The sequence below is a fragment of the Sminthopsis crassicaudata genome, chromosome 4, assembly GCF_048593235.1.
Source record: "Sminthopsis crassicaudata isolate SCR6 chromosome 4, ASM4859323v1, whole genome shotgun sequence".
Taxonomy (NCBI): domain Eukaryota; kingdom Metazoa; phylum Chordata; class Mammalia; order Dasyuromorphia; family Dasyuridae; genus Sminthopsis; species Sminthopsis crassicaudata.
This window is the reverse complement of record NC_133620.1, coordinates 99,373,577-99,397,278: the sequence shown is the minus strand read 5'-3', so window position 1 is coordinate 99,397,278 and position 23,702 is coordinate 99,373,577. Positions and strand designations below refer to the sequence as shown.

Below are 23,702 nucleotides of genomic sequence, written 5' to 3'. Positions count from 1 at the left end.
AACCTTTTTCAGACCCCTTTCCAGTAGATTGAGTGTGAATGCGATTTCTACAAGAGGTAAGAGAGATTTGGTTTCCGCATGTTTTGACAACCCCTCCCCATTTCTGACTTACTTCCTTTGGAGCTGAGTGAACTCTAGAGACAGAACTGGCTCTCACTCTAGGGATAAAGACCTCCTTGCTTTGGTCCCCTGCTTCTTATCTGTCTCTAGAGCTCTGGAGTGCAGGTGGTTCTTTTTTCCACTGATTTTTCCCCCTAGCCTAGACTGTTCGTTCTGAGGGATAAAGGGAATGGGGAAAAGAAGGCAGGCAGCTGAGACCAGAGCCCTCAGTCAACTGGTAATCTTTAAGAGCCTATCATCTTCCCCAACTTGCATGAGAAATCAAGGCCATAGAGCAAGCTTATTTGGAAAGCTGCAGGCAAGGTCTGGTTTCATGAATGTTCCCTACAGAGTCAGAGCTGGTTGGACCAAAATGGTTTCTTCTCTGCTTTTCCAATGGGGCTTAATGGTGTGCCAACCTTATTTCATCAGGAAATGCCCTTGAACTCCAGCTGTCTACTCCAAGAGAGTCTTCAAGCTCCTTCACTCACGCCACTGTTAGATGCCCAGCGCATCTAGGGGAGAGGCAACAAGGGGCTTGGAGGGCCTAGCTGGGACTTACCGTTTTTTGCTGGCTGCTTTTCATCACTTGCTGTTGCTCCCAAAAGGGTGAAAATGATTCCAGTTTGGGAATGCTCACCCACCGCAGTCACTACTATCCGGCCAGATCCCTCCATCACATGGGTCCCTGGAAAGAGGGAGAAAAAGTGATATTTCTGTATTCTTAGTCTTGCTAGGGGTAGCAATTGAGCATTGAGACTCCATAAGACCCAGCTCTCTTTAATATTCTTGTCTGTAAAAGGCAAAAATCACCTAATCCCAGAGTCCATCTTTGGATTCCATAGGAATCCTTTCAGAAAATGCTCAAGTTCATTTTAGGACCTCAGAAAAAAAGCTAACTCAGTCCCTTCATCTTATGAGGAGGGATCTGGAGTACAGGGAAATTAAGTAACTTGTTAACATCCATGTGGGCAGAAAACTTCAGAAGTGGGGTCTGAACCCAAGCTCTTTACCTTCAGAGGAAATGCTTTTCCATCGATTAGTTAGGGGACTAATTTGGAATACTGTAGAGGCGAGTAATCCTCGAGAGTAATCCTCGAGCGGCATGTAAGAGAGGTGATTAGAATAACCTCAGCATATCCTTCAAAACTGAATCAGAGAAACTCCAACTAGGCTGCAAACTTTATTGAGATCTGAGGCAGTTCAGGGGAGCAATGGATAAAGGAAGACCTGAGTTCAAATCTAGTCTCTTACACTTACTAGCTGTATGAGCCTAGGCAAGTCATTTAATTGCTGTCCATCTCAGTTTCCTCATCTATAAAATGGGGACAATAATAGCATCCCTTTTGCACAGAAGTTGTCAAGGTAAAATGAGATAATAATCATAAAGAGTTTAACACAGAACATAGTGAGTGCTAAGTAAATGTTAATTATTAGGTATTATTACAAGGCCATCTACGTGGCACTACTGTAGCAACCCAAAGAAGAGGCAGAGTTAGACCAGTGGGGACATCTCCTGTGATGAGGAAGAGTGAGGTTGGTTGTGGGAGAATGAGTGGAAAAGTCAAAGGTTCACCTGAAAGAAGCAAGGGATCAGACTCCAAACTCTTCTTGACAAGGTCAGATTCTCCAGTCAGGGAGCTCTCATCTATTTTCAGATCATTTCCTTGAATCAGGACGCCGTCTGCAGGCAACAGGTCACCTGGAGAGAAAATGAAGAAAAAGGGAAGGCATGGTCCTATTCTCCTGCCATGTGCATTTCTTGGGAAAAATCTGTCTCTGAGCACCACGGATAAAGTCCCTGCCAAATGGGAGACAATGTCCAAAGGTTCTGGGTGTTACTGCTCCTGATGACTCCTTCTTGGGATTCAGAGTAAAACATGCTGGTCATTCCGCAGAGCAGCAAGATTGTATTAAACTGCACTCGGTAGGGTCTCAGACTATATTCCTTTCCTAAAAGACGTACAACTTGAACTTGAACTCAGAAGTTGATAATGAAGTATGTAATCTATCCATTTCCCTTCAACATTCATTTACTTATTTATTTTTGCTGAGGCAGTTGGAGTTAAGTGACTTCTCCAGGCTCACACAGGTAGGGAATGTTAAGTGTCTGAGGCCACATTTGAACTCAGGTCTTCCTGACTTGAGGGCCGATGCCACTGGGCCATTTAGCTGGACCTATCTTCTATATTTTTTAGATCTCTCCTCATACATAAGACCAAGCAGAGAAATATCTTGCCCATCCAATGGAGGATGAAGAATAGCAGAACTCTAATCAGCTGAGGATCTTGTACAAGGGAATTAAAGCAGCACTGAAAATACTGTCAGTGTATTACTGAAACAACAGAATCAAAGATCCAACTTATCAGTAGAGAAGTGACTTAGCCCCACTTGCCTTAGCAAAAAAAAAAAAAAAAAAAAAATATATATATATATATATATATATATATATATATATATATATATATATATATATATATATATATATAAAGCTGCCACGTGCTGGCTTCTTCACCCCAAGTCAGGTTTTCTTCTACCCTGTTCCCTCTTCTTTTCCCCGTTCCATCTCTCCAGTTGTGGTGACTCTCTTGCCCCAAGCAGTACCCTTGCTATATTTAGCTCAGGATCCCTACCTGGCTTCCCCAGCCGTGGGGTACAAACATGACCGGCACTCGTTATGGAGAGCAGAAACCTGTCCACAAACTGAGCAAGCTAGGAAGGGGAAGTACAGCACGAGAGTCTCACCATATTTGATCTGGGCAATATCTCCCACCACGATCTCTGTCACTGGCAACTGGATGATCTGGCCGTTGCGGATAACAGAAAACTTCTGTTCCTGCTCAATACGGTTCTGTAGGCCCCGGAACTGCTTCTCCTTGCTCCAGTCATTAAAGGCCGTCACCAGCACCACAACGGCGACTGAAAATAAGATAGCTGCCCCTTCGATCCATCCTGTCTCTGCTTCCCCTTCATCTGTTGAAAGTGGGGCATTTTGAAGACACTCTGTGAGGAAAGAGAAAGGAGAAGGGCTGGCTGGAGAGGCCTTTGCTGGTGTAGGAAGGGGAACTCATCACTTCACCAGCCCTCTCCGGGAGAGATGGGATAGGGCCGGCTGGAAGAAGGTAGGCAGACTCCCAGGCAGAGGAGCCACCCCTGCTGAGAAAACCACTCTTGGGATCCATTCTGCAGCTGAATCACCCACAGTGTTAAGTGGAAGGGAGTCAGTGGCTCAATATTTCAGACTGTGTGCCCGTGTAAATGGCAGGCAACTCACACGTAAAGAATCACCTGAGTCCAAAGGGCTCAGACTACTTCGGCCCAACGGGTTGAGCAATTTCCTACTGTACCGAGCTCTTGGTCTTGCACTTGAAGGAGCAGGGCTTTGAGGGACTGAAAATGTTCTATTAGGCACTAAGCATAAAGAATGAGACAGAGAGGAATGCTCCAGCAGGAGTGGACCTCACTGTTCTATGTCCAATTGCAGTCTGAATGACCCAGCCTTGATCTTCCACTAATCATTCTGGGTAGAAGGTAAAAAAAAAAATTAAATGAAGATAGTCTATCAATAATCGATATTAAAGGTCTACCCTAGAAGTTGCGCCCAGTTCTAAGACACTCACCCGAGTTTTCTTCACCAGGAGGTCGGTAGAAGGACAGCCCCAGGGAGACAAGTGCTGCCACTTCCAGGATGATGAGTGTGACATCTTGTAGAGCTTCCCACACTAACTCCAAAAAGGTCTTGGACTTTTTAGGGGGGATGAAGTTTTTTCCAAATACCTGCCTGCGTTTCTCCAAATCTGCAGGGTCCCCAGATAGTCCTGAAGAGAGGAAAGGTGATAGTGAAAGAAGAAATAAAGATAGTAGAAGGAACTTTAAAGGAAAAAAAAGGTTCCACCTTCCCCAATTACCTCCAATCACCTCTCTTCCTTGACCTATTCAAATTACAAATTCTCTGGGCCGGAAGTTTTTTCAAGAAATGTGTGTTCTATTTCTACCCAGCCAAGAGTGGCAAGAATATGCAAGGCCTCCTTGGATCCAGTTAACCTAAAAATCATAATGGCTTAGGGGTTTCATCAGCACTTTCCAAAGGTGTATATCCAAACTCAGAGGAACCATGGCAACCTGGAAAACTGGCTATATCACTCTAAACAAAATCAGTACCCCTGGACAGCTCTTTAGGACCAAGTGCTGATCTGCATTGGCAGAAGGTGCTGACTTATTCAATGAAGTCACAGCCCAAAACACTCCAAATTATCATTTGACTACATCTTCTCAAATGTCCTCCCTGACAACTCTTAAAGAATACCAACAGTCACAAGAAGCAGGGAAGATACATTCTGATTCTCAGCCTAGAGTTCCTTCCACTAGACTTCCAAGGTACAGGAGAATATTAGATGTTCTGGGATCTCGGGTTCTAGGTCTGGTCTTTTCCCTCCTCCCAGAGGCCCACTTTCCCTATCTGATGAAGATTACAGGGATTATCTAGGCAGAAGGGGGAAAAAAAGGAGCAAAGGAAGGAAGCATCCAGGCAATTTCCTGAAGCTGCCCAAAGACAGAAATCCTCAGTCACTCTTCCTAACATGACAGCCCCATTGCCCAGATGAACTGGTCAGGGAGTATTAGAATTTAACACAATTCCTTACCCTTGGTGCTTAATCAGTTTATATGACACAGCAAATTAGTCATAAATTTGACACTGAAGACTGCTAGATACAGTCCTTGATAATTCCCCTGAAGCTGAGATTGGAGGCCACACAGACCTCTAAGACAGCACTAACGGACAGGAGAGCCCCAGCATGAGCTTATGTCCAAGGAATTGTGGCCAGTAGTAAAGGCCTTTGGAAGGAGGTAAGGGACAATGATGAAAATCTATGCTTGACTAGTTCTGCTAAGGGCTACTTTACTATGATGCAAGTCCAAGAGTAGCTGATGATTTCTATTGAGAGGAAGATCAATGGAAAAGATCTTACATTTCACCCAAATACTTCCTGCTACAGAGTTAGAAAGAATCTTGAGATGGGGCTCTGAAAAAAATGTCAACTGACCAAAAAACAAACAAAAACCAAACTAGGACCAATATACAACAAGGCTAGAAGTGGGATTCTGGCTGGGGGAGCCAAGGCTAGGATTGCAAATATGAGAAATTTAGGATTTGAGAGTACTTTTTAGTAGTCTATGCTTGGTCTTCAGAACAGAAAATCAGCATATGCATTAGGGAAGATAAAACTTTAACCTCTCCATAAAGGGAGATCACGTTTAGCTGTGTAATATCCTGAGCAAGTCACTTAAACTCTCAGTTTCTTCATCTGTAAAATAGAGATGAAAATAGAACTTACCTCACAGAGTTGTGAGGATCAAATGAAATAATAAAGGTAAAACACTACAAAATAACAGCTATCAGTGTTGTTATCATCACTTATCATAAACTAGAATTAATCCAATTTGGTTCTATAATATTGAGATGCTAGTGACAAGGAGTAATAAGAAAAATTAATAATAATAACGACAGTAACTAGTATTTCTATATCTTTAAGGTTTGCAGACAATCATATTTTATTCTCACCCCAACTCACTAGAGTTATTATTATAAATTCTTTATTGCTTCACATCAAGAAGCATGCATGGGTAGAGTGGGATTTGAGTCACAGGGTTAGAAGTGAATTTGGGTATTTCCCAGCAGGCTCCCAGTCTCCCTCCACGGACATGAGCCTGGGAAAATCATGCTCAAGGCAGAGATAGTATTGCCAAGGGGCAGAGCCCAGCTGGGTCTCTCCCTGGGGGCCCTGAGATGGTAGGGCACTGCCAAGTTGAATCAGGGATTTGGAGCCCTTCTGATGAACTGAGATGCTCCTTGACATGCAGGGCTCACAGAATAAAGGGAAGTAATCAATATTTGCAGATAAATTTTAACAGATCGCCAAGGATAAACCAGAATTTTAGGCATTGGGGGTACAAGTCAAACATCATCCATTGTCCAAAAAGAGAACAAGTACAAAGGCCACCTGAGCCGGCCTTGGTTATAAATGTGAAGCCATAGCACAGCAAAGAGAACATAGTTACCCACAAACTGGCCTCAGAAGAAACTTAAGGTAAGTTAAATCCATCTGAATTCTTTTTAAAGTAGAAGAAACCAGCATACTAATGTTTCTAGTTTTCCTTTAAGCAAATCAATAGTCATCTCTGGGACACCCTCACTTTTGTTGTTTGTTCTTTTCAATAGTATTACATTTTTCTAAATACCTGCAAAGATAGTTTTCAACATTCACCCTTGCAAAATCTTGTGTTCCAGGTTTTCTCCCTCTCTCCTCTTCTCCCCACTTCTCCAAGACAGCAAGCAATGTGATACAGATTAAACATGTGCAATTCTTCTAAATATGTTTCCCTATTTATCATGTTTCACAAGAAAAATCAGATCAAAAGGGAAAAAAACCACAAGAAAAAAAACAAGCAAACAACAAAAGATGAAAATACTATGCTTCAATCCACATTTAGTCTCCACAGCTCGCTTTCTCTGTATGCAGATGGCTCTTTCTATCATGTCTGTTGGAATTACCTTGAATCATTGCTTTGCTGAGAAGAGCCAAAACCATCACAGTTGATCATCACATAATCTTTTTAGTGTATAATGTTCTCCTGATTCTACTCACCTCACTCAGCATCAGTTCATGTAAGTCTTTCCAGACTTTTCTGAAATCAGCCTGTTCATTATTTGTTATAGAACAATAATATGTATTTCCATTCACATGTCATGACTTATTCAGCCATTCCCCAATTGATGGGCATCCCTCAGTTTCCAGTTCCTTGCCACTACAAAAAGGGCTGCCACAAACATTTTTGTACATGTGGGTTCTTTTCTTTCTTTATGATTTCTTTGATTCCACTCCCTCACTTTAAAACAAAAGTGAATTTAGCCTTGCTGTTTCCTTAGCAGACCAGAGATGGGAGGGGGGGAATCAGATGAAAAATGTAGATCTCTAGAAGACAAGAGTTCTGTAAGGGACTTAGTAAGTGGCCATCCAATCCAACCCCTTCCTTGTAGAAATGGGAAAGCTATGACCCCACTTCATCTTTAACTCCTGCTCTATCATCTCTACTGTAAGCCACCCAAAGTTTCTACCTTAAAGAACCCAAGTGGATTTTCCAGTTCTCAGCATGTCCAGTAGCAGAGCTGTTGTTGGTCCTTTGTTCTCAAAGAGGATCATAACATCAGGAAGGTGATGTTGGGATATGCAAGTGAAATGGATTTGAGGGAGGGAGGGCTGTGCAAGGTCACCTGTCTCACTTTCTCCTCCAGAGCCATTTGGGTTTAGTGGCCAAATATAGATCAAGACTGGAGATCTTGGCCCTGGATGCAGTGGGAGATCCTGGCCTTTTTAAAAGTCTTCAAGAGGTTTCAGTTTGACTGAGACAATGCCTCTTCAGTGATTGATGCTGGGTAAGAATTGAGGCAAAGAATGGCCCCTTTACCTAGTCTTATATACACACACACATATACACATATGTATACATACAAAACATGCTCCTTTCTCTCTCTCCGTCTTTCTATCCCTCTCTCTCTCTCCTTTCCTCACATTCTCTCTCTCTCTCTCTCTCTCTCTCTCTCTCTCTCTCTCTCTCTCTCTCTCTCTCTCTTTCTCTCTCCTCTGTCTCTCTCTCTCTCTCTCTCTCTCTCTCTCTCTCTCTCTCTCTCTCTCTATATCATATATATATACATATATCTATATATATATATAAAATCTGGGAGGGGAAGACTCTCAGGGTTTCTGGACAAAACAAAAAAAAAATTGGTATTTATATTCACTTGGAGACAGAGCCCAAACAATGACCTGTAACAGGGAGAGGAAAGCTAGACCCATTGTGGACTTGGGAATCCTCTCTCGCTGACATGTGAAATAGGGAGGGAAACCACATGGGACCAGCAGCTTGGCTAGTCCCCCGATTTTGGACTTTCCATTTTAATTCTTCCTGCCCCAGAGAAGGTTTTCCAGTCCCCGATCTCAACAGCTGTAATTTCATACACACCCTAGCCAAAAGCAGATTTTAGTCTCTGATCTCAGCAACTGCAAAATAAATGTGTGCACATGTACACACACACACACACACACACACACACACACACACACACACACACACACACATACTCCTAGAGAGAATAAAGAAAGGGAGTTTTCCAGAGTCTTTTTTTCCAGAGGGAAAGGGAAAGATTCCTAGAGGAACCCAGAAGGAAGGAGAGAAGGAAAAGCTCACTTTAAGAACCTTTGGAGAAAGCCCTAGGTCTGCACCGGAAATGCCACTGGCTCTGAGAGTCAGACTGAGCACATGGGTTGGGAGAGACAAAAAGAATGTGTCAGGTTGTTTAGTCTTCTCCCCCAGCCCATGTTGGGGAGTCCACAGCCCTTACCCAGGTTCTTCATGAGTTGGAAGAAAACTAAAGCATCGATGGAAAATCTGTGTCTGCCTGATCAGGACCCAAAGATAGAAAGGAGGAGCTGGAGCTCAGCCCAAAGTGGTTCATCCCAGTCAGGGAAAGGCCACTCTCCCTCCCTCCTTACACTTCCCAAGAACAAGCTGCAGAGCAGAGGTGATGTTAACATAGACATCATGAGGCACTTCCGGCTGGAGAGTCAGGGTATATTGGATTGACTTAGCAAGGGAGGCAATGGCATCCCACGGGGATTTAGGAAAAGTCCCTGAGATTGTTTGAATTCTATCTTATTTTGGAAGGTAGAGAAGACCAGATCTCAAGATCTATAAATGAAGCTTCTAACTCAACAAAGTATATTCTGTTTAATTTGTTTTGTTTTTATGGTTTTTTTGGCTGACACAACCGGGGTTCAGTGACTTGTCCAGGGTCACATAGTAAATGTCCGAGGCCATATTTGAACTCAGATCCTTCTGAATTCAGACGGGGCTCTATCTACTTTACTACCTTGCTATACATCGGCAAAGTATATTCTAAATCCAGAGTAGATAATAGCCAGATGTTGTCCTTGTATCTCATTTGGAAGGTTCAAGGGATCTTTCACATGCTTCATCTCCATTTTAATAATAAAGATATGTGGTTCTAAGTTTGTCAGTTGAGATGTGAGAAAGGTGGTGATCTATTCAAGGTCACACAGCAAAAAAAAAAAAAAAAAAAAAAAAAAAAAAAAAGACTGGGAGGAGGTGGGAGGAAAGGGAAGGAAGTATTTTTTTTTTTTTTTTCACAGTGCCAGAAACCAAGCCCCAGGATTTAGAGGGCAGCTGATTTTGAGTTGGAAGTAGTAAACCTGACTTTATTTTTTCTCCCACTGTTTCCTAAAACCCCAAGCAGTGCTTCAAGAAGGAAAGGATTTCCTTTTCTTTCCAAATAGCATCCAATTGAAGAGAGAAAGTTATTGGGGAAGTTATGGAAAGATTGGTCAGGGGGGACTGACTCTCTGAGTGCCTTACTGATCTAACATGCTGTGAGTGTGTGGGTAAGCTTCTGCATGTTCATGGGCACTAAAGCCTGCCATGTTTTATAAAGCAGTGTGCTCTCTTGTGCTTATGTATCGCCAGGCTTATTTTATTATAACATTCCCTGATGCTGGGACCAATGGCTTTGTTTAAAAAAAGTCTTATTTCCAAGAGGAGCAAGGAGAAAGTGGTACCATAGTTGCAATATAAGATTTGCTAGTCCAAAAGTGTGGTCCTCGGCCTTAATCCAAATGTAACCTATTAATGCAAAAGATTTTTAAAAATCTGCAGAGATTTCTACTGGGTCTCAAAGGAAAATAAGATGAAACACGTCAACTCTGGGGATAGAGCTTTAGCACTATAATAGTAATCAAGCTCAGGAAGGTTTACACATAAAATAAACCTTTTTCAGGGCAGCTAGGTGGGGCAGTGGATAGAGCACCAGCCCTGAATTCTGGAGGACCCAAGTTCAAATCTGGTCTCAGACATTTAACACTCCTAGCTGTGTGACCCTGGGCAAGTCACTTAACCCCAACCTCAGGGGGGGGAAATTTAAAATAAACTTTTTTCTTCAATACAACAGAATTTCTATAACTTGAGTCCCAACTCTTCACATTTTGGGGATTTGGAGTGAGCTAGCTGAAGAAAGTGTTCATGGAAGGGAAGGAATAGAAGGGAGATTATTGGAATATATCACTCAGCACCCCAGGAGGGAGAATTGTTCTAAATCAGATACTGTAGCTCCAAAGTTAATCATATAGAATTTTGGGAGTTTCCAAAATATGTTGTGGAGTCTCTCTTTCAAAGGAAAGGGAGGTTTGGGATAAAAAAGGAAGAAGGAAGGGGCTGTTTGACTTTCATTAACTGACCCTTCCTATTCTTTTCTTCCATCTCTTTTTCATTTACTTCTGTACTATCCATGCCAACTTCTCATTCTCTTCAACTCTAAGACTATTTAAGCTACGCCTACTTCATTCATACAATTGCTTAGCTTTTCATGCCACTGGAATCAATCTGTCTCTTCCATTCCTGTTCCCTCCCAACCCAAAGACAAGCTTTTGGCCCGAATCTCCTTTACAATTTCTTCTATGTCTAATAAATTTCTTGTTGGCCCAGCTGCCCAAGACCCCAGAGTTCAATTCTTTTCTCCTGTCTTAAGTTCCCTTTCTTCTCCTTGAATATTGGGTGGAGGACAGCAGATCCAGGACACTCTTCTCCCTGAAAATTCCTGTGGCAAAGCCTCAGCTGAAGAAGCACAGGACAGCATGAGGAGGAAGCAGCAGCCAGCAGAGATCAGTCTCTTTGGCAAATATAAAAAGGGCAGAGTTCTCAAGAACCCAAAGGCTTTACTAGATAACGAGTAATCCCTAAAGATAACAAATAAGTCTCTCAGATGGAGTCTGTCTGAGATTGCCCAGAACATCAGCTCTTTCTCATCTGGTGTGTTCCACCAAATATTCATTTCTCTGGGGACTAACCCGGGCAGAAACTCCAAATTCACACGGCGATTAGAATCATGTTATGTCTCCAGGTTGGCATTCCCTCTCAGAGGAGGAACCCAGGGTGAGGGGAGGGGGGAAGAATTAAGGCTAGGGAATCCCGATGGACAGATTTAGCACCAAGGACATAGATAAGAACACCCAAATAAGGAAAGAATGCTCCAGATCTCAAGATACTGGGCTTGAGGAAGCTTTCTTACTTGTGTGCTACTTTCAAAGCTAAAGTCCGTAAACCTTCAGAGATTTGTCTCTGTCTACGTTCCAGAATGTCAGATGCTCTCAGCAGGCAGGGAATCACTTTCCTAATCCCTCCGGATCTTTGCCTCATGAGATAATAACTCTCACATTGATGTAACATGCATTTCTCACATTTCTATGGGATAGAAAGGAGTAGAAATAGAAGCATTCTGATTTAATGGAGGAGAAATAGACTCAGTTATGAGGCAGCTTGCCTAGAAAGCATCAGAGCCAAGCCTCAAACCAGGTTTTCTGACCACTTCTCAGTCCAGTATTTTCTCTACTACAATGTCATTTCCTCAGAGCTGAGGGAGACAAGCAATGAAGAGGGGTGAAGATATACTGGGGAACCAAACGGAAAAGCTCATCCCACAACAGTCCACTCCAAATGAAATGGAAACATTCTTCTGTCTTTTGAGAGGAGCCCTAGTGCTACTGGATCATTCTGTTTATTAAAGATTCCCCCTCTCCATCCTTTCTGGTTCAAGCTCAAGATTTGCCCTAGGGGCCTGGTCCAGCTCCCACTCCAAAAACACCATCCTTAACTCTTAAGGTCACAGGTGGTACAGAGATGGCTCACAACAGATGCAGGGGGGGGGGGGTTGAGGGAGAAGGAAGAAAAGAGGGAGGGCAGACGAAGAGAGAGAGAGAGAGAGGGAACAGCAGACCTGATGCTACAATAGGCAAACCACTTTCCACTCTAGGTATCCCGGACTTGGTCACTATTTCTACCTGAAGCAGGGTCAAAATTCAAAAAAGCACTTTTTTTGCTCTTTGACCTTAGTGAGTAATCAGTGAACTAGGAGAGGACCGAACTGATGCCTTGGGGTGCTCTGAAAAGTCTTGGAAAAATACAGGAGAGATACACCTTTTAGTCCAGCTAGCTCCTTTTACTCTTTACTTCTGGTTCTTTAACCAGAAGTGGGTGTGGGGAAAGTTAAGGGCAGTCAGAAGATAAGTCTATGCTTTTCAATTCCAAATCCCATCTTTTATAGGAAACTTTTGCTAATGTTCCTTGGGGTTTGGGGTATATCTGAGAACAAGGACTCAGATTATTTAGGACAAGTTCCCTTGGGGAGTCTTGGGACTTCTTTCTCTGTAAAACAAAGGATTTGAACTAGATGATCTCCAAGGTCCCTTTCAATTTTGATGGGCTGTGACTTTTAATAGAAGTTGCTTGGAGTGCTATAACACTTTTGTGGTTCTACCAGGACTCTCCTACAATGGAGATCATGTATCTGCCAAGTTGTACCCTCGAGGGGTTTGAACTATAATTCTCCTCAATCCATGATAAAAGATCACGGGAGAGAGCAGAGTTATAGGGAAAGGTGGGGAGGGGGAGAGGGAAACTTCAGATCTTTCAAGACTCTTCAAGATGAAGTTCTTTTACCTTATCATGCCCTAACTCCCAGAATGCAGACTTCAAACAGCAGGTAGATTTTCCTCTTCTATTAGTCTACAATGACCTCTCAGAGTCATCAGACACCTCAGTTCCATCTTTTGTGATTGAGACAGGGTTTTTTTAATAGCCTCATCTCATTGGAGCTTATAGATATTGATATTCTCAATTCCGTCTGCCCAATAAACTAGTACACAACATTGCTTTTCTTTTTTTCTCTAGAAAGGTCCCTGCTTTCTTCGTTTTCTATTCCCACTCCTACTCTTATTAATGAGAATAATCTTATTAAAGATACTCAGGCTTTCTAATTCAAACATTAACTTGTTAGACTCTCCATTAAATCAGAGAAAGTGAACTCTTCTAAAACTGGATAGGTGGAAGATTAGTAGTGTAATATGCCAGACGGAGCCGTTTTAAGTACTATATTAGTATTTAGGCACTATATTCTCCATATTCTGTTGCACTGAGGTATTGCCTAATAGAAATAGTAACTTTCACCAATGAAAGTCAAGGTAAAGTCAAGGTGAAAGAAAGTCACCCATAGGCTATAAGTTGGGCCTTAATTGTTTAATATCCAATGAATTCTGGCTTTTGGAAGAGGAGCTCTTTGGGAATTAGATAATAGGCAGTATAAGTAGTGGGCAAGACTCTGCAGAAAGTTGGAGTCAGGATATCTTGGTGCTATGGGGAGCTCAGGAGAATCTAGCTGATCTATTCTTGTATGTATCAGTCAAATCAATTTGAGCACCCTATTCATCTATTGAAGGCCATTTCAAACACCATCTACTCTCTAGGAAGGTTTTTCTACTTCCTCAACTGCAGAAAGTCAGTCTTCCCCTTTACTTTGGCCTCTTAAGACATTTGGTTTATTTCTGAAAAGTAATTTGTAAATTGAAATGTGGACTATTAACATGATATCTTATAATTAATTTATGGGCACTTATTTTCCCCTTTGTGAGCAAGAACCAGGACTACCATGGTGAAAGGGAAAAAAGCCAGATTTGGAGTCAGAGGACCTCGTTTCCAAAATGGTTCTGCTATTTGCTATCTCGATAACTTTGGGCAAATCATTTGATTTTTTCATCTACAAAATGAGGGGGTTAAATCAGATGACTTAAACTTCCTTCCAGCACTAAGTCTATAATCTTTGTATTTCCCCACATTGTTTTAGGAAGAATAGGTAATCAAATATTTGCTGAATTAAATTATCAAAACTCCCAGGTCCTTCTTTATGGTGGAAGTATCTGATCAAAAGGTTCAAGAACAGTGTAGGTAGGTAGGTAGCTAACAGTGAAGCGACGTGGTGCTGTGGATAAAGCACCAGCCCTGAAGTCAGGAGGACCTGAGTTCAGATCTGCCCTCAGACACTTAACTTTCCTAGCTGTGTGACCCTGGGCAAGTCACTTAACCCCAATTACCTCAGGAAGAAAAAAAAAAGGTGTAGGAAAAACAAAAGCACAAACAGAATCTCAAACCCTAGAGAGTTTTGCAGAGTAACTTTATCTCCTGAAAGACAGGGGTAGTTTAGTAGGGGGTGAAGAGAAATAACAGAAAAAAACTTTGCAACTTTCAAAACAACAAAAGCTAAGGAAAGTAAATGAGTCAGGGTGCTGTTTGAGGAAGGGAAGAAGGTAGATGATAATGCCCCAAAATGCATCTCTGCTAGACAATGATGACCACGCCTGCTGGACAAAGAGGATGACAAAGAACAATGTCAAAACTGAAGGTGGTCCACAGACCCACTAGGTCTCTGCCTAATAAAAGATTTAAAAGGTGGATAGCAAGGGCACCTTTCCCGTACCTTCCCGACTCAACATCTTCCTTCTAGCCACTCAGACAGGCAGCAGAAATATAGGCATGGAAAAGTAGGTGGGTGCAAGGGAAGGAGACAGTAAACCTATAGAAAAGAAGGGCATTTAGGACAGCCCAGTCAGGGCAGGATATGAACTATAGGAAAATAAGATCTAAGGATAACAGATTTCTTCCAAGGAGTTCTAACTCTGAAGTCAATAACAATGGCCTGAGATCCAAAATTCTTCTTATGGAAGTTGTGGCCTTCCAGGAAGGCTCAAAACTGAGAGACTCAAGGCTCTGGGAGGGGAGAGTGAAGCCTGATTCCTGCCCACCCCCCTCACTCAAGCCCACTTTCCTCTGGACTTCTAGGTCCATATTACTTAAGCCTCAGCAGAGGACATCCAATGGGAGAATTGCATTGTATCTGTCTCAATCCCGGAAGACCTCTTGCAAGGCAAATAGTTCCTATTCTCAAGCTTCAGTGGGCATGGGGATGATTTAGGCAAGAAAGAACTGACGTCTATCCTTGGAGGATTTTGAAAAGAAAAATGCTACAATGAAACACTATAGATGTCATCAAGAAAAACTTCTCAATGATTGGGAGGAAGAGAATGGCCCAATTACACATTATATGGTAGGGTTTTCTTCAATTTAGGGGAAGCTAGGGGGTACAGCTGGGCCTGGGGTCAGGAAGAAGTGATTTCCAATTTGACGACAGACACTTACTACCTGGATGACCCATGGCCAGCCACATAAGCCTGTCTGCCTCAGTTTCCTCATTTGTAAAATGAGTTGGAGAAAGAGATGGCCAACCACTCCAGTATCTCTGTTAAGAAAACCTCAACCAAAGTCACAATGACCAAACAACAATAATTCTCTATCTTTATCCAGTAATTTATGTAGAGCTTCTCACTTGTTAACCATTCTGTGGCTCTCCTCTATTTCCCCCAGCCAGAGTTCTAAGATTTTTGTCATGAGTAAAGTTCTTTTGTGGCTTTTGGCCCTGTGCAAGCCCACAACAGGTATCTAAAGAGCATCTGTAAAATGATTTGGGAGGGGCGCAGACACAGGAGGAGGGAAAGGAATTGCATTTATTGAGCACCTGCTATGTGCCAGGAGCTGTGCTAAGTGCTTATTAATTAACAATAGCTATGTGAAATGTGCTAAGAGTTTAATAATAATAGCTAATATTCAGAGAATGCTCCCTGTGTGCGAGAAGCTATACCAAGTGCTCAGTAATAATAGCTAACATTCAGAGAGTGCTCCCTCTGTGCCAGGAGCTGTGCCAAGTGATTACTAATAATAGCTAACATTCAGAGAGTGCTCCCTCTGTGCCAGGAGCTGTGCCAAGTGCTCAGTAATAATAGCTAACATTCAAAGAGTGCTCCCTCTGTGCCAGGAGCTGTGCCAAGTGATTACTAATAATAGCTAACATTCAGAGAGTGCTCCCTCTGTGCCAGGAACTGTGCCAAGTGATTACTAATAATAGCTAACATTCAGAGAGTGCTCTCTATGTGAGTTCTACCAAGTGCTTAGTAATAATAGCTAACATTCAGAGAGTGCTCCCTCTCTCCCAGGAGCTTTGCCAGGTGCTTAGTAATAATAGCTAACATTCAGAGAGTGCTCCCTCTCTCCCAGGAGCTTTGCCAGGTGCTTAGTAATAATAGCTAACATTCAGAGAGTGCTCCCTCTCTCCCAGGAGCTTTGCCAGGTGCTTAATAATAATAGCTAACATTCAGAGAGTGCTCCCTCTCTCCCAGGAGCTTTGCCAGGTGCTTAATAATAATAGCTAACATTCAGAGAGTGCTCCCTCTCTCCCAGGAGCTTTGCCAGGTGCTTAGTAATAATAGCTAACATTCAGAGTGTGCTCCCTCTCTCCCAGGAGCTTTGCCAGGTGCTTAGTAATAATAGCTAACATTCAGAGAGTGCTCCCTCTCTCCCAGGAGCTTTACTAGGTGCTTAGTAATAATAGCTAACATTCAGAGAGTGCTCCCTCTCTCCCAGGAGCTTTGCCAGGTGCTTAGTAATAATAACTAACATTCAGAGAGTGCTCCCTCTCTCCCAGGAGCTTTGCCAGGTGCTTAGTAATAATAGCTAACATTCAGAGAGTGCTCCCTCTCTCCCAGGAGCTTTGCCAGGTGCTTAGTAATAATAGCTAACATTCAGAGAGTGCTCCCTCTCTCCCAGGAGCTTTATTAAGTGCTTAGTAATAATAGCTAACATTCAGAGAGTGCTCCCTCTCTCCCAGGAGCTTTATTAAGTGCTTAGTAATAATAGCTAACATTCAGAGAGTGCTCCCTCTCTCCCAGGAGCTTTACTAGGTGCTTAGTAATAATAGCTAACATTCAGAGAGTGCTCCCTCTCTCCCAGGAGCTTTACTAGGTGCTTAGTAATAATAGCTAACATTCAGAGATTGGTCCCTATGTGCCAGGAGCTGTGTCCAGTGCTTGACTGCAACAGGAAGAGCCCCCCTTTGGAGAGCACCTCCAGTGTGCCAGGCCCTGTGCCGAGCACTTTACAAATGCCATCTCCCACGAGTTGGGGAAGGGGCTGGCCGGGGGCGGGGGCGCTGCTCACCTTCCACAGGAGAGGTCTTCAGCAGCTTGCAGAGGTGGATCACACTTCGGAAGTGTTGTCGGAGGTGAACCACGGCCTCGTGGGAGCGACACTCCATAAACTTCCGCATCTCCCCTACGGTGCATCCAAAGTACTTCTCCGTGTCCTCGGTAGTGTTTGAGGTCTGCACGGTCTTCTTCTTCGCGCGTTTGCCAGACAGGATGCCGGCCATGGCGAGGCTGGGCTCAGGCCTGGCTCAGGCCTGCGAGGTCTCTCTCCTGTGGACGGCCTGGCCTGGCCCCTTTCTAGCTGGGGTGGGGAGGAGAGGCAGGGAGGGAGGGGACCTGACACGCGGGGGAAAAGGGAAGGGAGAGAGTGCTCACGACTGGTGTCCAGCGATTCGCATCCCTAGTCCCTGGGGCCAGCTGACTCGACTTCCTGGGAGCCAGGGGCAAACAGGATGGACATGTTACCAGGGGGGCATCCTTGGCAACAGCGGAGAACAGTTTGGAGGGGGTAGGGGAAATTTTGGGAAGGAGGTCAAGATGGAGGTAAGGATGAAGGCTCCCTGGAGACTGGAGGCACCTGCAGAGACAGAGAAACAGCAGTCAGGGTAGGGGTTCTGTGCCAGGCCAGGCCTAGAAGGGGCTTCTATTCCCTCCAGCTACCCTGCATCCTGGGGGAAAATGCACCAGACACCACTTAGTGTCTGAATCGGTGTCTGAAAATTGGCCACCCAACAAATACCCTCCCACTTGGGCCGCAGCACCACCTGGGAGGTCCATTTCTTCAATTTTACAATTGAGGAAACTGAGGCACAGAGAGCTTTCAGTGGCTTGCCCTGGTTCAAGGCCAGATTTCAACTCAGATTTCCCCAAGGTCAGATCCTGGTGGCTCTCAGACACTGGGGGAAAAGATGGGGAATGATCCGGCCCTTCCTTCCTTTCCCACTCTCCCTTATCACTAATGTTCCCTGGGCATTCCCACAACCCCTTTCTCTGATTGCTGAGAGATGAGAAGGGCTAGGTTGGAAGCTTCTTCTATGGCTCTCCACATATGGGCATGAAAGGGCTTAGAGAAGTATACATACACAGTCCTATCTTTCTCTGAAAGCAAAAGGAAAGGGAAAAAAAGGAAAAGAACTAAAGAAACTCTTAATTTCTTTGTCTTGAAAACAAAAAAAGTACCAACCAATCACCCCCACTAGAGCAGAGAGATCTTTTTTCAAAGACTCAGAATGTTCCCTGCCTGTTGGGGTGGCAACGCAACAAAAGATCCTATTGGAGGAGCCAGAGGCTGGAGGGGCTCAGTAAAGGTATCCAGGTCCCGGGAAGTCCTAGATTAGGAAACTCACCTGTGTGCTTCAGTCACCCTTTACCCCCCACAACAGGTGCGAGAGAGCCTAGCAGCCGATGCCCAAATCCTCGCCCCAGCTGTGATTTCTCAGGAGCTAAGCCCTGGAGTCTGGAATCTCGTCTCAGTTCCCTTCACTTGGCTGGTGGGTTGAAGGTTCTGGCAGTTAAAGATACAGGGTCTTTTTTTAAGAAGGATGGAAGACTCTCCAAGATTCTCTTCCTCCAAAAAGGAGAGACTCAGTGAATTTAGATCTTTATAAGTCATAGAGAGAGGGAGAGATACTCTGGGGTAATAGGGATAAAATGTTTATCCATGTAGATATGTAAGTGCAAAGGGCCAAGCAGGGGACAGGAGGCGGTGGAGGATGAGTGTCTCAACTGCTTTGGAATGAGCACATCTGGGAGTTCTCAACAAGTCAGCTCAATAACTGAACCATAGGAAATGACTGGGTATGTCTGGACCGGAGGGCACTGGGAATCAGGAGCCTTTGGATAGGAGCTCTAGCTGTCATCTACTCATCTCCTGTTTGAAGGTAAATCATTTATTCTCTGGACCACGTTAATTGCTCTGCAAAAGGAGATTAATATGTACCCTTCCTACTTTTTAAGGTTGTTAAGAAAGTACTCTCTGTAAATCAGAGAGGCCTATATAAATATAAACTATTATAATAAGAGATAATTTTCTTCCTAGAGAGAGTCAGAGGAACAGACCTCCCACAACACAAACTACAAGTTGGCTGGGGGGTGGAAGGCACCCCTTTTCAGCCTCCCTCTTGAAGGTGGGCGTGTTTTTCTGCTGGAGATGTTGCCACACATCAATCATTTAAAGGTGAATGAAGAGCACCAGCTCTGAAGTCAGGAGGACCTGAGTTCAAATCTGGACCTCAGACACTTAACATTTCCTAGCTGTGTGACACCCCCCTCCCCCCTTTCCCCCCCTTCCCTAACAAAAAAAAAAAAAAGTGAATGAAGCTGTTTGTCTCTGGCAGAAGAAGATCCCTGCCCCAATTAAGTGATTCCTGCTGATTAGAGTTAAGATACTGGGGAAGGAAGTCTTGCTTATTCCATTCTCTAATGAGGAAATTACACCTTCAGAATAAGAGTCACAGGAACTGAAAGCTAACTGAAATCAAGATGGCAGAGTCCCTAATTAGCCTTCTGAGAATCTTAGGGGACAAAGAATCTTCACTATTTTCAGTCAGCTCAGTTCCTCCCCACTGGGGGTAGGCAGGCAACCCAACCTCCCTTCATCTTTTGTGGGAATTTGATCTACAGAAGACTATTGGGGTAGAAGGTTTTTTTTTTTCTCCTCCTCTCCTAGCCAACTTGTTTTCTTTTCTGGAATTCTCCAAATCTGTACAATTAGGGTATATGCAAAGGAGTCCGGATCATTTTCTTCAGCAAAGGTAACAAAGTCACATTTGATAGGGTAGCTTTAAGCTTTCTTTGCATCAATCCTATAGATGTAAGTTGTGTTTTATCCCCAATTTACAGATAGGAAAACTGAGGTTCTGAGGGGTAACCCATGTGCTAACCAAATGTCTAATCTAGGATTGAAGCCTCTCCAATCTAGTTGTTCTGACTACCCTGCAGTGCCTTTCCTACTATGGGTTTTTGAACCTTGCAAGGACTTGGGGACCTTGGCTTAATAAATGCTGGAGGGATCTATGCTCACATACAACAATCCTATGGAGAAGGGAAGATACTATTATCCCTAGCTTATAGAAAAGATACTAAAGATCTGAGAGATTGAATCTAGGAATCCCTTTTAAAAATGCACTCTTCCTGGGAATAGGAAGCATCCTTTCTCTTTTAGCAAAGATGCTCAATTCAATCAATTTTGAGCAAATAAAATTTAAAAACAAAACAGTGAGCTAAGTGCTATGGATACAAAAACAAACACAGAGACACATTCACACACACAACACTCCATACTTCTGGTGACAACCTAGGATCATCTAAAATTAGAAAGGCCTTCAGAGACCATTTAGAGAAAGCTCTTCATTTTACATAGGAAAGTGGGTCTCCCTCAGGTTAAGCAGTTTACCCAGGGGCAAAGAGGAAGTCAGAAGGGCTGTGCTCTCTAGGCTAACACTCTGCTTCCTCAAATTTCCACTGTTGGGCCTATTACCTTATGTCAGAAATAAGGGGCAACCGGAGACCACCGAGTTTCATAGAAGCTAAATAAAATGTACAGATGAGGAAATTGGAGAACAACAGAGTAAGTTGTCTCATAAGTAAAAAAGTTAGGATTTGAATTCTGCTCTCAGCAGTCCAGTTCCAATGTTCTTACTACTTGACCCCACTGCTATTTGAAGGAAACAAAGCATTAAGCAGTAGTTTAGAATCTTGGTCTGGATCAGCTGAATCCCTCCATTATTTTAGGGGCTATCACCTTTTTTCCTCATTGAAAGGATTCTCCCAGACTAGAAAAAAACAAAGATAATCATTCAGTTTAATGCACAGGCCTGTTTTCCTCCCCTGACCCTCTTCCCTTTTCTTTCTCTAACATTCCAAATCCACTTGGAATGAAGGAAAGTTCTCATTTTTTGATGGCATTCTCCTTCCCCACACATACACCCCAGTTTTCCTACCAGAAGTTTATTGAATTTGGTTAAGATCAGAGCTGGAATTTGAGGGATGTAGGGAAGGGAGCAATAGGACCCAGGGAGCTAGGACTCCTGGCTGACGCAGTACTGCAGACAAACCTGCCTGGAATAATAAATAGCAATTTCTGGCCTCCCAGCAGCAGGCTTTGGAGGGTTTGGTAGAGGAGAGGACAATAGGAACTGTAGGCTTTCCTCCTCATTGCCCTCATCATTCAACCTGGACCTCTTTAGAGGCAAGTTGGACATATCCCTGAAAAACTCTCGGTCATTGGATACAGAGATGTCAGCATCTCTTTCATGCCGAGCACTAAGAAGGATGGAAGAAAAGGCAGGAAGGGTAACTTTAAGTCCAAGCCAGACATCTGTATTCTTCAGGACTGCCCTCATCCCTATTCCTCTGTCTCATTTGTGCCTATGATGTACTTCTGCCCTCTTGACAGTGTGATCACTCATGGTAATCCATAAATACTGTAACAGCTGGTTTGGGCAGGGAGAAGGAAGGGGAGAAAAGAAGAGGCCATAGGGATCAAGTTTCTATAGCTGGCTGGGAAGGAAGGCCCAATGAAAAACAGTTTAGTGGAGATCTTCAAGGGCACACACACAGTTCCCCTAAAGTATTCTAAAGATGGTAGTTACATTCACATTTCTCCTTGCTCTTTCTGCAGTTCCAGAAAATGTAGCTTCTCCCTATACCAGAAGGCACCTGGTGCTTCCTCACAACCTATACAGAATGGCTAGGAGTGACTTACTTGGATGTTTTAGTTTCACTCATTCTCAAATGGGCCACTCATCACTAATGTCAGACTGGAAGACCCCATGGAAATGGAGAACAAGGTCTCTTTCCCTTGATGTTCAACGAGGTAGCCTGGGAAGCTACAACCTAGACCATCTCTACCACGTTGGTGTCTCCTAAGCTGTTACTTGGAGGTTCATTTTTCTAGATATTCTTACACTTCTAAAAATAAGACTTTCCTGAGGACACAAAGCTTATAACGTCGAGTCAGGTAAACCCCTTTCACACCCTGATCCTTTTTAATTTTTCAGATTTATCACTTAGCTCTGAAAGGGTTATTTCTTCTGTTCCTATGCCTGCTTGGCTTTGGTGTTGGAGGATTCAAATCCTGGCTCTGCTACTTTCCTACCTGTATGTGATCCTGGAGAGATAATTTCTGTCACTTCATCTCCTGGGTTCATTTTCCTTTAATTTGTAAAATTTCTCCTGAAAGGTAGGTTGGGGGAAGAGGAGAGAGGAAAGTGAGGGTAGGCTCTTCCTGATCTAAAATCCTATGACTGCTTGTACAAAGCAGCCCGGGACTCTTCAAGGCCACTTTCAAATCATGGAGGTGAATGGGAAGGCCATGGGGTCATTTTGTGGGCAGGTATCACACTTAAAAATGAAAGTAAAGAGCTCAGCCACAAAGAGGTTGTTAAAACTGACTGGACAATTGGTTCTTCCCAGACTCAGTAGTGATAGTTTTTCCCCTCGTTCTGAAGAATATGTGCCAAGTCCCAGATGTTCCCAGCCCATGGACCCAATGACCAGCTCTATAAGGAGGATTCTTAAATCTACCATCCAGTTCTAACCCATCTGCTGATTTCCAGTCTCACATCTCCATTGGTCATCTCAAAGTAGATGTCCCATAGACATTTTAAATTATGTCCAAAATTGAATTTCCCAAACCTTCCAATCCCCCTTACTCCCTATTATTGTTGAGGAGGCCCCATTGTCCCAATGACCCAGGCTCGAAAGCTGGGTATCACCCTCACCTTTTCACATTCTGACTCCTCTTTCCCCCATTCAATCTATTGACAAGGCCCATTGATTTCACCTTCATAGCATCTCTAGAATATGTCGCCTCCTTCTGTCCTCTGACATGGTCACCACCCTAGTGTAAGTCACCTCATGACTGGACTATTTCAAAAGCCTCTGGGTTGGTCAAAGTAAACTTAAAGTGCAAATCCAACCAATATCCCCTGTCCCCTGTCAATAAACTCTGATGACTCCCTATCACCTGCAGGATCAACTATAAAATCCTCCATTTACTATTCAAACCCTTCACAACGTGCCCCTCCCCCAAGTGCCAACCTTTCTAGTCTTTTTTTTACATCATACAGAGCATTTCCTACGGCCCCTTCCATTGTACCCTGTAGTCTTGTGAACAGCAACAAAGCAGACACGACATTTTCTGATTCTTTTCATTCACTCACCCCAATGTCTGTAATGCTCTCCTGCTTCATTTCTGCCTCTTGGATTCCTGAACTTCTTTCAAATTTCAGCTAAAACTCCATTTTCTATAGAAACCTCTCCTAGTCCCCCTTAATTCTAGTACCTTCCCTCTGTTGATTTTTTCCATTTATCTTGTAGAGAGCTTGTTTGTAGATGGTTGTCTGTATGTTGTCTTTCCTGGAAGACTGGGAGCTTCTTGAAATCAAGGACCATCTTTTTGTCATTATGACTTCCTTTCTAAATGCTTGCCAACCATCTCTTTAATAATTCACTGAAGTTTTTTTTTCCAGGAATCTTAAGTCAAGCTAACTTGCCTATAGTTTCACAAACCATGTATTCTTCTTCTTTTTTTTCTTTTGAAACATCTACTTTTCCCCAAGGTTGTGGTATTTTTCTTATTTATCTAGATCTTTCAAATGTGATAATAGGTTATAATCTCATGCACCAGTCCAGTGATCTCCTCTTCTATCTACCTATCCAGATATAGGT

At 43.4% G+C, this 23,702-nt stretch overlaps 1 protein-coding gene and 1 long non-coding RNA gene across 14 annotated transcripts in view; one reads left to right on the top strand and one right to left on the bottom strand.

The window, feature by feature from the left end:
- Positions 1-23,702, bottom strand: part of ATP2B4 (ATPase plasma membrane Ca2+ transporting 4) — a 101,072-nt gene that overhangs the window by 33,342 nt on the left and 44,028 nt on the right. For 8 of the 13 annotated variants that reach the window (XM_074308885.1, XM_074308882.1, XM_074308872.1 and 5 more), the window contains 5 exons: positions 17,044-17,607; positions 3,720-3,917; positions 2,845-3,102; positions 1,676-1,801; positions 662-787 (listed from right to left, as the gene is read on the bottom strand). In XM_074308885.1, coding sequence (XP_074164986.1) covers positions 662-787; positions 1,676-1,801; positions 2,845-3,102; positions 3,720-3,917; positions 17,044-17,254 — 919 coding nt within the window. In that variant the 5' untranslated portion in view covers positions 17,255-17,607. Of the gene's footprint in view, positions 1-661; positions 788-1,675; positions 1,802-2,844; positions 3,103-3,719; positions 3,918-17,043; positions 17,608-18,376; positions 18,926-22,128; positions 22,206-23,702 lie in introns of those variants that run through there. The other 5 variants (XM_074308876.1, XM_074308883.1, XM_074308877.1 and 2 more) reach the window with 2 other exon arrangements.
- Positions 18,777-23,655, top strand: LOC141565603 (uncharacterized). Its single transcript, XR_012489065.1, has 4 exons — positions 18,777-18,910; positions 19,069-19,206; positions 21,652-22,492; positions 22,620-23,655. It is a non-coding gene; the product is annotated as an uncharacterized LOC141565603 (long non-coding RNA).